Source organism: Chinchilla lanigera, unplaced genomic scaffold (assembly GCF_000276665.1).
Source record: "Chinchilla lanigera isolate Chin_1 unplaced genomic scaffold, ChiLan1.0 scaffold00025, whole genome shotgun sequence".
Lineage (NCBI taxonomy): Eukaryota > Metazoa > Chordata > Mammalia > Rodentia > Chinchillidae > Chinchilla > Chinchilla lanigera.
The window spans coordinates 18,529,446-18,547,698 of NW_004955426.1; the positions used below are offsets into that span (position 1 = coordinate 18,529,446).

The window sequence follows — 18,253 nt, forward strand, 5'->3', positions numbered from 1 at the left end:
CTTGATGATAGCCATTCTTTCTGGGGTGAGATGGAATCTCAGCATTGTTTTAATTTGCATTTTCTGGATGACTAATGATGCTGAACATTTTTTCATGTATTTATTCGCCATTAGTATCTCTTCATTAGAGAAGTGTGTATTCATCTCAGATGCCCATTTTTGGATTGAGTCTTTGAATTTGGGAGGCCTGATTTTTTAAAAATTCTTTATATGTCCTAGATAGAAATCCTTTGTCTGAGGGGCAGTTGGTTAAAATTTTTTCCCAATTCGTGGGTTTTCTTTTTACTTTATTGATGATTTGTTTAGATGTGCAAAAACTTTTCAACAGTTGAGATCTCAGTTATTGATCCTTTGAAGTATTTCCTGCGCAGTTTGGTTTTTGTTCATGAACTCTCTGCCTCCCCCAATGTCCTCAAGATTTTTACCTACATTCTCTTCCAATAAATGTAGTGTTTCTGTTTTAATATTCAGATCTTTGATCCATTTTGACTTTAATTTAGTGCATGGTGAAAGACATGGGTCTAGTTTTAGTCTTCAGCATGTGGAAAGCAGGTTTTTCCAGCACCATTTATTAAAGAGGCTATCTTCCTTCCATTGAATATGTTTGGCCCCTTTGTCGAAGATAAGGTGACTGAGTGTGGTTGTAGTTGTATCTGTATCTTCTAATCTGTTCCGTTGATCTTCAGGTCTGTTTTTGTGCCAGTACCATGCTGATTTTATCACGGTAGCTTTGTAATATAATTTTAAATCAGGAATTGTGATGCCTCCTTCCTTTCCTTTGTTTGCCAAGATTGCTTTTGCTATTCTAGGCCTCTTCCAGTTCCACATGAACTTCAGGAGTGTTTTCTCCCAGGACTGAGCCTGCCTCCCACACTGGAAGGGGAGGGGTGAGGATGAGCTCCCCAAGGCCACTGACTATGTTCAGGTTTCAGCTGAGGTACCAGGGGGATGTGAGTTGTTCTGGCAGTGACCACCAAGGCCCCAGAAATTTTCCAGAGATCCATGTGCCTTACACTCTAGTGGGGGAGGCCCCAGAGTAGCTCACTGGGTTCCTAAAGGTGTCATGTTTGGCCCAGCCCTGGAAGACACGCGATGGGTGTGGTGGGGAGCCTCCTAGGCCCAGGAGGGTGCCTGAGGTTTTGCCTGCCTTGCACGCTGGTCAGGGATGCAAAGCTGGGACTCACTAGGCTTCCCAAAGATGTCCAGGGCTCAGCCCAGCCCAGGCAGACACACTATGGGTGTGGCAGGCAGCCACCGAGGCCCCAGAGGGTTATCGAGGTTTCACCTGCCTTGCACGCTGGTCAAGGAGGCAGAGCCTAGACTCACTGGGCTTCCTGAAGATGTCTGGGGTTCAGCCCAGCCTGTGGTGACACACTATGGGTGTGGCAGGTAGTCACTGAGGCCCCAGAAGGTGTCCAAGGTTTCACTTGCCTTGCATGCTGGTCAGGGAGGCAGAGCCCCAGTGTATGGTAGTTTTGAATGACATCCTCCGTGGGCTCCAGCCAACTGTTAAAAGCCTTGACCTAGAATAACATACTGCTGAGGACTCAGTCCTCTCACTGGTTACGAAATTTGAAAATAGTTTACGCTTTCAGAAATTATTTTGGCTTAGTCTTTAAATTCTGATATTCCCCCCAGCCCTGGAACTGACTTGCCTCATTTCATAAAGATTAAAAATTGTGACCCCACAGACTGGGGGTAGGGTTTTTTGGAGGTAGGGATTTTGTTTTTAGTATGATAAATAATTTGACTTGGTATTAATGTGAAGATCTTTACTAATTTTTTCTTCTACTCAGCTACAGTTATCTAGGATAATTATTAAGTGACTGGCATCAATAGCTGTATTTCTACCCTATCCTAAAGACCTGAAACAAATTTGATTTCTTCATTAACAATCCTACATCATATTGGCATACCAATTTGCCCATGTTAGCCGCATAAATCACACTCATTTAATCTAAAGTTCTTTTTCATTTTCTGTCTCAGTGATAGCATGCATTTATGGCAGTCACATGCCCAAGACTTCCTTGGATTGAAAGGATGTTGTATCCTATTTATTCGATGTCCTTTAAGTACATATATATTTTTGCTGATCTCTTGACTCTTGTATCACCATGCATATATTGTTAAGCTTGGAGATGGCTGTTGATTGAACCTCTGTGCATGCCATCAGGCACTTACTGAGCTCTTCCCTTGACTATTGTGCTAGAGGGTTTGAGGACAATGCAACAGTTGGGTACATGGTTTCTGTTGGGTAAGAATGGATGGGTACGGATGAGCCTCTTAAGTGAGACAAACACAGGAATATAAGCTTAGAAATAAAAATGCATTCAACACACTTTGGGAGTGGTAAAACAGCCCGGCCTGAATGGAGGTATTCCTTAGGAGAGTAATTTGGAAAGACTTCTTTCTTCTTTTTAAAAAACTTGTTCTTCACTAAGCTGCCCAAACACCACAGCCCACAAGTCCTCTACCTATACTGCTGTGTTTTTCTTATGATGACTCCTCTTTTCCACCTTCGGCACAAATATTAGTGTTTTCCAAGATTGTTCCCTTGGCCCTCTTCTCTCTAAGTGCTATTTCTGGGCAGTAAATGTACTCACCTACATGAGATGATGGGCTCCTGTGGACACCGCACAACTTCCTTCCTCCGACTCCACCCTCTCTCTTGAGTGGCAGGCTCCCACTTTCGATTTTCCATGGGCGCCTCTTCCTGAACGACACCGCGTCATCTCTCTACCTCTTCTTCCTGGGGACTGCTGCAGTCAGCCGAGTGAGACCGAGGATAGAGAAGTCAAGGAGGATAGAGATGTCTGAGTCGTCTACGGCCATACCACCCTGAACGCGCCCGATCTCGTCTGATCTCGGAAGCTAAGCAGGGTCGGGCCTGGTTAGTACTTGGATGGGAGAGATGTCTGAGTCCAAAGAGCACGCTCCGTACACCGAAAAGTATAGCAATGCTAGGGGGCTGTAGTAAAAGATATGATTTCCAAGAATTTTGAGAGTGGAGCAGTTCCAGGCAGCAGCAACTACTATCCAAAAAGCATGGTGAAGACCTCAACATGAAGTAGGTCTTATTCATTGTTCTTGTGTGTGTGAAAATCTTTTGAATGTTGAAAGCTAAGAATTCTTTCACAGGAAAATACGTATAAACAAATATGCATGAAATCTCAAGGGCCTCCTGGACCCTCGAAACCCATTCAGGTACTCTCTAAGAATCCACAAATCCTAGGTTAACAACACTTGATTTGGGACATTAAATGGATCCCTGGAGATTAACTAAACTCTAAAAAATGCTCCCTTCCTACTGGAAAACAGAGGTGTCAAATTAAATAAGAAATAGTTATAGAGTGTTACTAAAAGTCTCTTTAAAAATTAACCTATGATTCGAGGCATGATGCCTATAATCTCAGCTAGCCAGGATGCTAAGGATTGCAAGTTCAAGGCTAGCCTGGGAAACTTTGCGAAACCCTGTCTCAAAATGAAAATAAAAAGGCCTGAGGATATAACTCAGGGGTAGAGCACCCCTGGGTTCAATCTGAAGTATCATGTCCACCTCCAAATTGGACTGCCTTTTTGTTATTGGCTTTAAAAAGCTCTTTAAGTTTTTTATTCAACTTTAAAATATTTTAGTAGTGCTTACTGATGACCAGTTTTTTATTTAGATGAAGACAATTTTAAAAAATGTTTAGTGTCTTTTTGTAGCCACTTTAATAAAAATTTGCAAGCACCAAAGACTTAATGATATTCTGTTTTCTTTCAGAAGTCATAAAAATGATAGCTTTTATGTTTGGGTGCATGACTAGTTCAGATTAACTTTTGTGTCTGCTGTGGGCTAAAAGTCACATTTTAGTTTTCCCATTTTCTTTTGTTCTACTACCATGTGCTGAAAATATTTTATTTTTCCCATTGAATTGCTCAGGCACCTTAGTCAAAACTCAAGTGGTGATGTAGGTGTAGTGTTTACATTATCTATCTATCTATCCATCTATCTATCTATCTATCTACCTAGCTTATCTATCATCTATCTATCTATCTATCTATCTATCATCTATCCCAATTCCAGTGCAAATTCCTGTACACCAATCTGGTAATGTGTATTCTATAATTTATTCTTCTCTTTGAAGAAAGCTTTGCCTATTCTTTCTCCTTTCTATATAAATGTTAGAATTAACTTTTCAATTTCTAGGAAAAAATCTCATGATATTTGATTTTGATTACATTGATCTATAGGCCAATTTGGGAGGAGATTGACAACTTTATGCTGATTCTTCTAATCCATGAACACAAGCTACTTTTCCATTTATTTGAGCTTTCTTTAATTTCTCTCAGCAATGTTTATAACTTTCTATGTGGAGGGCCTGCAGTTTTTGATTAAATTTTGGCTAATAATTTTATGTCACTCAGCATTGGTTTAAACAGAGTAAAATCACTTCCAGTTACTTCTTGCTACTATATAGAAGTACAATTTATTTTTGTATACCAATGCTGCATTATTTCTGTTTTTTAGGTTGGTATATTTACTGCTGGTATATTATCACAGGATCTTCTGTTTTTGCTAGTATGTGTTTAAGCCCATCTAGAGAATATTTCATTTTCAATATCATACTCTTCACTTCTAGAATTTCCACTTGTTCTTTTTTTTTTATAGCTTTCATTCCTCTACTGAAATTACCCATCTGTTCAATCTTTCTGGCCATCTTTTCTTTAGGTTATTAAACATGTTTGTAACAATGTTTAAAGTACTTACTGCCAATGCCAACATTTGGATCATGTTAGGGTCACTTTCTAGTCATTTTTTAAACTATAGGTCACATCCCTGGCCCTACCTGTCTAGTATTTTTAAATATTATACTGAATATTATAGATGATATGTTATAGAGATTGTATTGTTATGTTTCTTTGAAGAGCTAATTTTTATTCTAATAGGCAGTTAAGTTACTGACTTCAGTGAGTCCTTAGAAATTTGGTTTAGCTTTTTCTTTCAGTAGCACTGTTGGTTTTACTGTTAGTCTTAGGATGAATCCTTAGTCTTTGGACAAAGCTTTTATTCCTAAGGTGCCAGGGTTCTCCAGTCTATCCATCTTGGTGGTATGCAAACTCTATAATCACTTATTTGCAGAAGGTCACAGTTCAAACGTTCCCCAGCTTTTTCAGCCTTCCAGCGTTCTATTGGGCTTCTTGGTGTCTCCCTTGGGCATGTGTGATTTAGGACTGGGCCAAAGATCACAGAGGCTTATGGACATATTTGGGTGCTTCCTTTTATGGGGTTCTCCTTTCCCCAGTATTTACTTCCTAAATTCATGCTCTCATATTGGCTCATAATTACACCCTGACTTCTAAAGCCAAAGAATCCAGTGATTTTCTGCTTGAGTTCCAGCTGCCTGATGCCTCTTGGACTGGGCATATTCCTTAGGGAAAAAGCCATATAAATTTTGTACTATGTGATGGATCTCCTTTGTCATGGATCAAATCTTCTCCAGCTACTGTCTGATTTTGGTCACTTTATAGTCTTTCAAATAGTTTTTAAAAAAATGTTCCCAGAGTATGTAATTGTTCCTTGGCAGTTAATCTGGTACAAAGTACTTTGCCACTACTTGAAATCTCTTTTCAAATACTGTTATCACTGGCAAGCGCAAGGTCGTGAGTTCGGTTCCTGGTACCGGAAAAAACCCAAAAAAAAAAAAAAAAAAAAAAAAAAAAAAAAACAAATACTGTTATCACACTCATAAATTAATGGTAATTCTTTAATTTCCTCCATAAACAGTGTCCAAAATGTGGGAAAATTAAGTTTCTTATGAGGGATATGAGAGTTTAGTTAGTGTAGTTTGGTAGAAGACTTGATGGAAAAGATTTCTCAAACAAAATTGAATTCATTCATTTACTGATTGAGATTGTTAGTTTCAGTAAGAGCTTCCCTGCATTGGTCTGGAAGTCTTACTATTAGCAGTGGCTCCTGAGCCAATTTGATAGCAGTGTTAGCCAGTGAAGAGGAAAGAAAGCCTTTGAATGACTAGACATATACTTTACTAATCATGGAGAGTCTCCCAAGTTTCACTTAGAACCAAGTTATTTTTTCTGTTGTTATTGTTGTTGCTGAGAGGGTGTGTTTGTCAACATTCCTGTTGCTGTGACCAAGTATCTGACATCCACAATTTAAAGGAGGGAGCGATTTACTTGGCTCATGGTTTCAGAGCATTCTGTCCTTGGTTGGCTGGCTCCAAGACGAAAACATCATGGTGGAAGGAAACGGTGAAGTAAAGTTGCTTAGTTCATGGTGGCTAGGAAACAGAGCAGGGGAGCACTACCAAAGGAGAAGAGGCCAGGGATTACATGTAGATTTCAAGATCATGCCTAATCACTCATCCAGACACATCTGGAAGTGTACTTTCCCAATTCTCTAGGCAGCTCTCAAGCCAGTCAAGTTGACAGGAAAGCTTAACAGTCACAGCAGAAGTCTTTCTACATTGCCCAGGCCAACCTCAAACTCCCAACCTCCAGTAATCCTTCTGCCTCAGCCTTCTGAATAGCTGAGACTACAAATTCATGTTATGGTTGCTAGCTTACCTTTGTTTGATTTATTTATTTATTTACTTATCTATCTATCTATCTATCTGTTTATTGTGGTGGTAGGATTCAAACCCAGGGCTAGGCAAGCACCCTACCTCTGAGCTAAGCCAACAACCCTACCCTTATTTTAAGTATAGCTATAACAACTCTTTTGATCTCCCCCCCAGCTTATAGAACATTAGTATGATCCAGACCCTAGAGAAACAAATGTATGTATGATATGGCTTGTGCATGCAGGAGTATGTGTATTGTCAGGGTAGCCATGCACACAAAAGTGTAAAATAGACTGATGAGTGAAACAATACAAGTTTGCACTAAGTGCACTTGCAGAAGAGTGGAGGAGCTGAGTGGTTCAGAGATTACTTCAGCAAGAGCAAGTTTGAGTAGCTCACAGAAGGTTGATGTATTTGGTAGCTCCTGTGAGGATATAGAAAATCCACTTAAAGAAAATGAAAGAATCTAATAAAGGCACTAGTTGCAAGGGTGTGTGTGGAGTTAAAGAAAACCAGTAAAGAATGGCAGAGACCTCTAGGGCTTGAAACAGTACAAAGCATTATCTTCCCTAGAATGGAAGGAGAAAGAGGGTGGAGAGGTTACCAGACCAACAAGCCCCATGGCACTGGGAGGAACCCTCTGTGGCCCCCAGGGAGAGCACACCATAATACTTTGACTTTGACCTCCTTCCATTCTCCCTGTCCTTCTTTAGCGTGTTCTCCCTTTTCTCCCTTGTACTTTCATGACTACCTGGTAGAGCACTGCAGAGTGCCTGCTTCCAGCACCTGCTCTTTTCCTGTTGGGTTTTGATTTGTGCCTCTGCTTACCTCAATGTCTTTCCTTTCCAGGGACACAGACTCCTGGGAAGAGAGGCCTGCACATGTCTTGTGGAGGGTTGGGTCACTAGCTTTACAGAGGCCAGATGCTAGTGGTATGTCAAGACCAAGGACAGACACCACTCACTCACTCATTCACTCACTTGCTCATCTGAAAGCCAGGGACAATTAATGTCATCATGTATGTTCCTTCTCTACTAAGCCTTTGAGCATGATGGATGATGAGAAGTACCTGATGACGCATGTGAAATGCATTCAAAGGGCAAATATATCAGATATCTGAATTCCTTGTGTGAGCATTGGGGAATTAAAATGTCATTCCTTGTGCTCCATGTCCACCAGGTTCCAAAGCAAAACCCATGCAGTCCTATTTGTTGCTCCCCCAAGGAGCCCCTGGGTGGCTTTTCTTATTGGGGCTTCTCATGTTAATGGATTCTGTGTGCCAGCTCAATCAAGGTCCTGCACTCAGCTTCCACTGCCAATCCAGTCATTATGGGAATTAAATGAGGGGTCGTGACTTCATGTAATGATCTTCCAAAGACAGATTTTAAGAGGCTGTTCTACTGTAGGCCATGAAAGAGAAAAATATCTCCTCTCTGCAGGAGCTCTTCTCTAGGGTGTTAGAGCTGTTAATTTGATAGTCCAGGGTATTGCTAAAAGGCTGGAGCTGAGGCCAGGATGGAGATGGTTGTTTGGAAACTTAGGACAAACTCCCAGCCCAACTAAGTTATAACTTCAGTTTGGGGAGAAAGAAATTGGCTAGATAAACAAGATAGCAAAGTTTTAGCCAAGTACAGAGCCATAGGTGGAGATTTACTGCCTGTCAGTAAGTTATTTACTGTTTGCATTTTCTCAGAGTTCAACCAGGATAAGGGTGAAGATGTTCAGTTTAACTTCTCTCAAGTTAAAATAAGTCAGCAAGCATCCCAGTTTGAATTCCATGAAGGCTGGCACAGTTTAAAAGAGCTGACACTACTGTATCTGTCAGTGAGAGTGAGATTCCCTTGTGTGGTGTCAAGGAGGTAGTGATTTCACTTGGTAGATGCAGTTCCTACCATTTCCCTAAATTGTAGACTTTTAATTCTATGATTTACAAGGAAACTGAATGAAAACAGTTACTGTTCTGGCTGGCATTTAGATGTTCCCCAAAAACCTCATGTGCTCACAGGTGAGGCTTTTCAGAGCTGGCTGGATCTAGTGTGGGTGATACTGGGATTAAGTACCAAGGGTGGTACTAAATTAGTCCACTGATTGGAATTAGCATAATTCTGGGTGTGGCTGAATGGATTTACTGAAGATAAAAGTCCCACTTGGTATGGGTGGCACCACTCAAAAGGTTTATAGCCTGGATGGGATAAAAGGGAAAGGCAAGCTGGCTGTTTGCTGCTTTGCTGCCTCCTGCCTGCTCTGCCATGGACTGTTTCTCCTTTGCTATTCCCCTGTGCCATTCCACCCTCCTTGGAGCTAGTGGACTATGGACTGAAACCTTTATAAACTATGAGGTGAAATAAACCTTTCCTCCTTTAACTTTGGGTGTCAGATATTTTGTCTCAGCAATGAGAAAAGTAATCAAGATGTCACTATACTTTTAAAGGGCAGAATTTATTTATGAAGTTTTCATCAAATGTGGACTATTCTTTGATCTTTGGGCTGCCTACACAGTATTCCCACCACTTCTGCTATCTGCAACCTCCAGTGGTTGAAGAGAGCTGGAAAGATTTTATTTTCAGGGTTTGGCACGTGCTTTCAGAGCAGAAGGTCATTGATGGGGGTCCATGTAATGATTTCCATGGACCCAGACCATCCACATATCCATATGGAATGGTGGTGCTATGTGGTGGAGATTATAAACTGTTCTTCTTGTAATCCAGCTTTTTTAGCATCTAGCAGGAGCATGGCTGAATTAAGGAATTTATATAAGACTTAGGGCTAGTGACAGTAAGGAAGGACTTTCTGGCAAAAAAATGCTAAATCCTGAACAAGTTTCTTAGGGGGGAATCCTATTTTCTGTAATTGGTAGAGATAGAACTATCTGTATCTGTCAGGACTCTGAGGTTCAAGTGCTGTTCAGTCCAGAAGCAAAGGAGTAGAGCAAATGACCAGAATCCTTTCAGCTTGGAGGTCCAGGGGGAAGCACTCCTAAGATAATTTCATACTCTTTTTTTCTTCCTTGTTTTCTGGCCCTTAATTTGCACCTCCAATTTTCAGTGTCTATAATGTGCTAACGGGCTTTCCTCCTATTAAAAAACACGTGTGAATGTGAGAATGTTCTCTTCTAGAAAAGATGCTCCCTAGGGTTTTGCTTCTGGCCTGAGGTCCTATGAGGTAGGTGTTGAAACCTTCTCCACAGCAGAGTGGGGTGGCAGTGAGCCTCTTCAGGGCCAGCAGCTCTCCTGCTAATTTTGACAAGAAAGGGAGACACGCAGCTACTTTGAGAGAAAAGAAGGCAAATGTGATCCATTTGCAAATCAAGATGGAATGCGTTTCAGACCTGGGCAGGTGTTCAGAGCCATCCAGTCTCATCTATCATGGCACCTGTTGGAACAAAGTAGTCCTAGTTCATCCTTCTTGGTCAGATAATCATTCTTCCCATCCTGGATTGTAGAAGACATACTGAGGAGGGAGGAAGGGAGTGGTCCAGACAGGGTAGTGCTGATGTGAGTGTACTGCTTCAGGTGGCTCTGGGTTAGGGTTCTGAGAAGAGGACAAGAGGAGAAGAAAGAGAGGTGGACAGGTGAAGCCCCACACCTTGTACTTGATCATTTTAGCAGGGTCATCCTAAATGGTCCAGAGCGAGGGGCTTCAGAACATGACACTGAAGAACAAAATGCAGGAAGACTGAGGGAGTTGTCACTTTTGGTCGTTAAGTATGGCGGGGATTAAACTGGAGTTTTTCTAAGACACTTACATCTCCCCTATTCCACAACTCAGTGATTCCGTGACTTCTCTCTGTAACAAGGTGGGTACAATTATCAATGAGAAGATAGATCTTGTAAAAATCGTTATTGTGGCTGGAAAATTACAAGCTAAAATATACTTATATATAAGTATATATATATAAGCTATATATATATAAGCTATATATATAAGCTATATATATATAAGCTATATATATATATAAGCTTATATATAAGCTATATATAGCTTATATATAAGCTAAAATATACCAGCATATATGCTTTCTCAAGCCATGATACCTTTATGGCCTACGTGAAAATTTTGTATTTCTTCAGAAAATTGAATTAGCATGGCAGAAAATTATATTTGACTAGTAGATGTTATTTATTCATCATTCTTTGCCCAAGAAAATAGTGACTCTGAGATTAAGGTTGACAGCTAAGAGTAAGAGACAGCTTCTACCAGGTGCTTTTCTGGTCCCAGGATCTGTCTCAGGTATTTTACATAAACTAGTTCACTTAAAATCCAGTAAAACTCTACCCTGGGAGTTAGTTCTCAACCCCTACCTAACAGATGAGGAAACTGAAGACCAGAAACATTAACTGCTATGGCAGGTCTGAGAATGAGCTGTGGATCCACCCGACCAACTCTGGGTTCTCATGTGAACCAGCACGTTTTCCAACCATTCCCCTCCAGCTGAGGCTCAGCAGGATTGACCAGCGTGGGCTATACTCATCATATGGTGAAGAATTAAGATCTTCACGTTGTGGAAGTAAGAGATTTGCCAGGACATCACAGCAGGAGTGAGAAGCCTTAGTTTTCATCAAGTGTGAAATGGGTCAATAAGATATGCTATACCTGTACTTAAGTTGCTTATTTTCTGAATGCTGCTATTAGGAATTAAAATCTAAGCAGAATCATTACATTTATAATTCTCTACCTCTAGACAGTTGCCACTAGTGGGTGAGGATTCTGTCAGATGCTGTTAGAAGTCTTTTAATTTTATCAAGTCATTTAAATCCGACTATTACCAATGAGATATGTACCAAGGAGATAACTTTTTCTCATTTTCCAGATAGGGAAACTGAGGCTCAATTTGTGCAGAAACACAGCAAAGAAGTGGCAGAGCTGCAAAGTAGGCTTGGTTCTTTAGCCATTGCTCTAACCTGCTTTGCAACACTGACCTTTGGCAAGTCTGAGACATTTGCTTCTGTAAGGATCAGGACCCACTGTCCTTAGGTGTGAGTTGAGGCCTCATGACACCAGTGGCGGGCTGTGCTTTCTGTGAGCCTGCATTCGAGCCAGGCAACACAAGTCGGTCATGTCTCTGAAGACAGGGTGAACTTCTAAGGGGGCACGGGTCATGCATCACACAAGAGCCTCATAATGGTGCCCCAGGAAACAAATGCCCAGCTCATTCTGCTTCCTTGGCATCTGTGCCCTGAAATGAGAAGGTGTGAATTTATTTTTGTACTTTTTATACAGAGATGGTAAATTACTCAATGTTCCAAGATTGTGTTCACTTATTTCATGTCCAGTGGAGGTTACAATGCATTTAAATGTGGTTTTAAGACCTATCCAAGGGTGCTCATTATCTAGTTATAAAGTGGAGCAAAGTGATCAGGTGTCTGCTGAACATAGCCGGAGTTCTTCAGTACAGTATAGCCTTCCGGTTCCAAAGGACCTGGGTCTTCTTAGCTCTCTGCCTAGTGGCTCAGCACTGCCCTGCCCCTCCTGCCCACAGCCTTGAAGAATACTTGGAGCTCTGAATACAGCAACCTATCGGGATGCGCCTTGACTTGGAGCCTTTGCCTATGGCACCTGAAGTATTTCCCTCAACACCCCACCCCGAGATCTCATTTTCAATACTCAGTTCAACTTTTGCCATTGTGTTTAAAGCCTCTCCTGCCTGTCCCTCTTTGACCGATAGTATTGACTGCTTTTCTCTTTTTTTTTCTGTCCTGAACAAACCTCTAACACAGCACCAATGACATGTTAGAGTCTATAAAATGGTCTTAACAATGTTTGGCTTGTGTTTGTTGAATACTCAATGTGTGCTGGGCTCTGTGTCATGTGACTCTTGTGACCACGTCTTAAAGAAGGCCCTACTCTGGTGGTCAGTGAATGGATGAAGGAAACAAAGCCAACATGACTAAGCCACTTTCCCAAGGTCACTTGGCTGGTGTTTCTGTTAGTGAAACTGTGTGTGGAGGGCAAGGCCACGTACTTGAGGCAGAGCCCAATGGAATGTACCAGAGGCCCGAACCTGTTTTCCATTCCTGTCTTTGGAGCTTGGCAGGGAGTGGAAAGAGAGATGGAGAGGTTATTGACAGTGGAGAGGACACAGATGCTGGCCCTGCTGGCAGGCAGAAATCAGTGTCCACTTTTCTTTGCATTTTTTAGCACATGTATGCTAATGGCCACTTGACAATCATTGGGTGGGAAGGAAGGGACACCTACTTCTCTTTTAGTGTGTTCTACATTTACAGCATGGAGAGATCATGGGGGCTCTTCAAGATAGCTAAGACCTCAAGGCGGAGGTAGATTCATGTTGACTCGCAGTAAAGACAGGAGTAAGGAGGGTATCTCTGCCCAGGGAACTATGGGCAAAGGCTGGAATAACTAACCTGGTTAGCAGGTCTGGTTTTCTTGCCTTCTGTAATATCTTGTCTATTCTCTAAGTTCTCAAACTGGGGAGAGGTTTTCCTCACTCAGCCCTTGCCAGAAAACCATGGTATGATACTTGCTAGTTGCCCTCTTGCCCACCCTGCCAGCCCTCTGAGACCTCCAGGCTCACTTGTGAACTTTTGTGCTTGCCTCTCAACTGATGAATGTGAGTCATTTTGGTGTTCAGATTCACCCAACTGGGGTTTCCTTTTCAGGTGAACATGTTTGTTGAAGGCTTCCACGATGCCATCCTCCTGTATGTCCTGGCTTTACATGAAGTTCTCAGAGCTGGCTATAGCAAGAAGGATGGAGGGAAGATCATCCAACAGACTTGGAACAGGACATTTGAAGGTAGGGATTTGCTCTACAGGATGACAGCCCTGTAGCTGATTGAGCTGCTTCTTCTGTGGTTGTTTTTCTCAGTTGAAACTATGGGACCTTTCCAGTGTCTCGCTTTTTCCTACTTTCAAAGGGTGGATAATAAATAAAGACCAAATGCATCTTCTTTGAAAAGCCTCACTGAAATAGAAAATGTTTCTTTCTGATTATTTAGCTAATATTTAGCTAATTATTTATTATTAGCTAATTATTATATATTAGCTAATTATTTAGCTAATATTTAGCTAATTATTTAGCTAACCCTGTGCTTCTTAAATTTACATTTAACACAAACCTCATTCACAATCAATTTCTGAAGAGATCTGTGACTGGCTTTAAACGAAGTGTTAATTCCAGATATGCATCCCTTTGTTCAGACTATGTTCATTTTTGTGAAACTCAGAAGACTTTACTACACGGTTAAACCTGGTGGTTCAAGATGGTTAGCATGTCCAGCTGGCCCCACTGCTCTCTGCCTATAATCTTATTGCTCAAGCAACATCTGTTGACATTTAAAAATTAAACAAGACTAAGACTACTTTTTTTTTTTTTTTGAGACAGGGTCTCACTATGTAGTTCAGGCTGGCCTTGAACTCACTATGTATGTAGTCCAGTTTGGCCTCAAACTCCTGGTGATCCTTCTGCCTCAGCCTGCCAAGTACTAGGATTACATATGTGTGCCACCACATCTGGCAAGACTATTCTTGGGTAGAAAATTAAACCAGTATAAAAGTGTACAAAATTGCTGAGTGTGGTGGTGCACGCCTGTAATCCCAGCACATGGGAGGCTGAGGCAGGAGGATCAATGCGAGTTCCAGCCAGCCTGGGCTACAAAGTGAGCTCAAGGCCAGCCTGAACTGCCATAGTGAGACCCTGTCTCAAAAAAAAGTGGACAAAATGAGAAGTGAAGGCTTTTCTTCCCATTCTAATCCTCTTCCTCAATGTTGTCACTATTAACAATTTTCTGTGTGATTCTGTCTAAAAATATTTTATGCCTCTGCCAGCATGTATGCATTTTTACCTTATCTGGAACTTTTATATAAAAAGGGTCACACTATGAATGTCAGTTTTCATCTTAGATTTTTTTACTTGTATGTCATCAAATAGAAGATTTTTCTATATGAACACTTATCAAGTGGGAGTTACATATTAGTCCACCTTTGGACTATTTAAGAATTTCTTTGACCCCCTTTGACTGGTGGACACTTCAGTTGTTCCTAACTTCTGGTATTATTTAGTATGCTGTCATGAACCTCTTGCACCTTTTGATGTGTTTTTGTGAATATTTCCAACAGGGAACATTCCTAATTGTGGGAATTCTTGGTCCACAAGTAAATTAGTGCTTTATAAAGTGTAGTAGATATTGACAAATGTTTTCCAGAAAAGTCTGCTGTTCTGTATTTTTGCCCATAAAGTATACAAGAGTGCAGTCCTTCCTCTGAGCTTCTTTTCTTTATCCATTTGATAAGGAGTTTAGACTGGTTTCCTCTCACCTCACCAACACTCCGAATAACGTGAAACTCACTAAGAAAATGAGTTGGTTCCTGTTGCCCTGCAAACATCAACTTTCTATTCATTCATTCATTTGTTCATTCAGTCGTTCATTCATTCAAGTATTCATTGAGCACCTACTATGTGCCAGTCACTGTTCAAGGAACTGAGGATTCAACAGTGAACTAAAGCTGTTCGCTGCAGCCAGTTCAGCTTACGTGGAAGTTAGTAGGGGCAGGCAGTAAACAAGTAGAGTTGCCATTTAAGAAAATATAAAATAAAGTAGGGTAGGGAGATGGGAAAAAAAATGATGACAGGGGAGGAATGGGACTGCTGATTTAGAGTAGTCAGAGACATGGCAGCAGGATTGGGACCCGAGGGAGTAGGAGGAGCTGCGTTGATGTTTAGGGGAAAGCACAGCGATTACAGAAAGCCTCAATACCTCTGGTGGGAACTTGCGAAGTGTCCTCCAGGAACTGGGGACTATATTTGACACACGTATAAGGGACAGGGTGACAGGAATCAAAGCTGGAGAGAGCGAGGCCAGAGTCTGTGAACCCGGAGGGAGGCCTTGCTAGGGAACTGGGCTCTGCCTGAGAATGGGAAGTCCATGAAGATTTCTGGTGACATATTATGGCTGCTTTGTGGGAAGTGAACTTCAGTACGTTGATGGATGTCTTTCAAGAATCATTAACCTAGAGTGCGGATTGCTGGCCTTCGGTCAGGCTCCTGCATCCAGCCACTAACTTGTAATCGCTGTCTGCTGAGCTTCTTCCTTCACCTGCTTGATGAGGAGGCTGGACTAGTTGGTGACTGACAGGCACCCTTCCAGTTCTGCCCCGCGCTTGCACTTCCTTGAGCCCTTTCTTGGATTGGGGTGTGCGTGTGGATGCCTTTGTAATCTCGCGAATGAAAGTTTTCAATGTCAAGAGCAAGTGCTGCCGGGTGTAGCTCCTGGGCATATATATATGGAGGCCTCCCCCCATTGGGAGACTCCACGGCCTTCAATTTCCCTTAGGCATTGGAAAGGGCAGTGAAGCCCCAGCGAGGGTTGTCTGGGCCGTAGCTGTGGTGGCGGTTGGTGGATTTTTGTTTTTCTTTATTTTTAGTGGATGCCATGCCATACTCAAAAACTAGAGTGACATCCCCTTTCACTTCTGATAGATAGTAAGTAAGATGTGGGGGACTGAGCCTCTGAGGTGATTTTGCTTTCCCTCTGACTGCTTCAGCTGAGGAGGAGGAGCCAAGTGGGGCAATCCAGGGGGCACATTAGGACAACACTGAGTTTCCCAGAAGTTGTGCAGAACACGCTAAGAACCTGTGTGTGGAACACAACCTTGGTCGGCCACATCCCACTTTTAGCTATTACTCACTACGTGGTGTGGTCATTTGTCCTTGGTCTTCTGACAAAAGGATGGGAGCCAGAGTTGGGGAGTGCTGGAGGGCACCTGGAGCGAGGTTAAGGGAAGGGCAGGTGCCCACAATGGCTGGAAGGAAGCTTTGCATGGAGTTGGGTCATGGGCAAAATTTTCCCATAGGTCACCTTGACACTTCCATTATAGGGCCACTTCTGTAAGGCACTTGCTGTGAGTCCTGATACAGCCAACAGTGTGATTCTGTCTAAAATTAGAATCTCATTTGTCCATAGATAGTAAAGATAATTGAAGCTAAGGTATGTTTTGGGTTTGAATGGCTTGAAGAGTCCATTTTATTTGCTAAATAATAGTCCACTTAAGGGTAAGCCTAAAAAGAACCTTAAGATATCTGTATGAAGAAAAACCCTAGCCTTCCTAAAATTAAAAGCAATTTTAATTTTAGTGGCCTCTGTAAGTGACCATTAAGTTGTCAAGGGAAAAATACTCTGGATGTTGCTTGACAAATTTGGATTTTATTGCCATGAAACCTGTGATCAACTCTCAAGACTTTCAATAAATGGCCTGAGAAGAAGCTGAGTTCCTCTGTGTGAGAGGTCGGAGCGACATGGTAAATAGGCCTGCGGCTCAGACCTTGTGCCCTGCTACAGGCAAACAGAAATGAGGGTGGAAAGTCTCATTAGTTAGGTGCAGGAAAATTCTGACAATCTCACCTCATGTCTGTTACTCTCAGGTGAAGTCTCACTTTGTTAACCAGTCACCCTAGGTTCTCACCCCATTTCTCCACAAAACTGTAATAATTTTAACGTGTAATAAGGTCTTTGATTACTAGGGATACCTTGCCTTATAAAATATTCTGCCAAATATTGAGCAGGACACACCACTGCAGACACCTCTGAAGAGAATGACAAGTGGTTTTGGATAGCTGATTTATAATATCTACATATGTTTATGTGTATATTTAAAATATATATTCATCACTTAAATTTGATAGGCTGTCAAAGACATACAGTAAAAGTTTGAGGTAAGGTGTGAGCTTTGTAACCAGTCTATCTTAAGAAGACAAAAAAATCAAAATGAATGGCAGCCCCATTCTGTTTCCAGCAAAGTAGACCAAAGTTTGGAAAAATCAGTGGGCCTTCAAACCACAGCCCAAAGGACAGTAAACCCAAATACCTGCCCTCTCCAAACCACACTAGAGGATGGAACTTTCCCTTGGGATACTTTTCCCCAAAACTTTCATTTTACTAGGGGAGTCAGTACTCCTAGAGGGAACCAAGTCAATAGAAACATCAGTTAGGGATTACAATGAACTCTCCCACAAAGAAAACGAATAGCTTCAGTTAATTAGAATGTGGCTGTCATGTGCATTCTCCTACTTAGTGAATGCAAATGAAAATATAGACATATTCAGTATCAGCCAATGGTATGCAGTTGCTTTTATTGAGTAGCTGCTCTAAGCCTCATTGCTGGCCAAAACAAGTGGGTACTAAAGGGTCTCTAGGCTCGGGCTACCCAGCCTCACGTCTCTCTGCATTACCCTTTCATATGTGTGGGCCATCTCCCCAGGAGCCTCACACTTCCTCTGTTTTTTTTTTTTTTTTTTTAACCTCTGTGCCTTTGGAAATACAACTAGAGCAACTTTTCTGGCTTGTCTAAATCACAGATTTCCTTTAGTGTACCTATACAATTCCTGCTTTTTTACTGAGTTCCCTGGCTTCCCCAACTTGCTGTGCTAGCCCCTCCTCTGAGTGGCATAGCCAGAGTCCTCTGCCTGACTTTAAGTACAGCATTATCAGTAATAATAGTAATTATAAAACAAACACAGATTGATCATCCCTAATCCAAAAAGCTGAAACTTGAAATGCTCCAAAATTAGAAACTTTGACATCACAAATGGAAAAGTCCTTTCCATGACAGCTTTCTTATGGGCACAAAATTATTTAAAATATCATATAAAATTGCCTTGGAGCTGTGCATAAGGTGAAACAAGTGAATTTTGTGTTTAGATTTTGGTCTCATCTCCAAGATACCCCAATGTGTGTG

General features: G+C 41.7%; 1 protein-coding gene across 2 annotated transcripts in view; it reads left to right on the top strand.

Annotated features, from left to right (window-relative positions):
* The window catches only part of Npr3 (natriuretic peptide receptor 3), a 67,950-nt gene that overhangs the window by 38,096 nt on the left and 11,601 nt on the right, over positions 1-18,253 (top strand). For both annotated transcript variants that reach the window (XM_005386161.2, XM_005386162.2), the window contains exon 4: positions 13,181-13,316. In XM_005386161.2, coding sequence (XP_005386218.1) covers positions 13,181-13,316 — 136 coding nt within the window. The remainder of the gene's footprint in view (positions 1-13,180; positions 13,317-18,253) is intronic.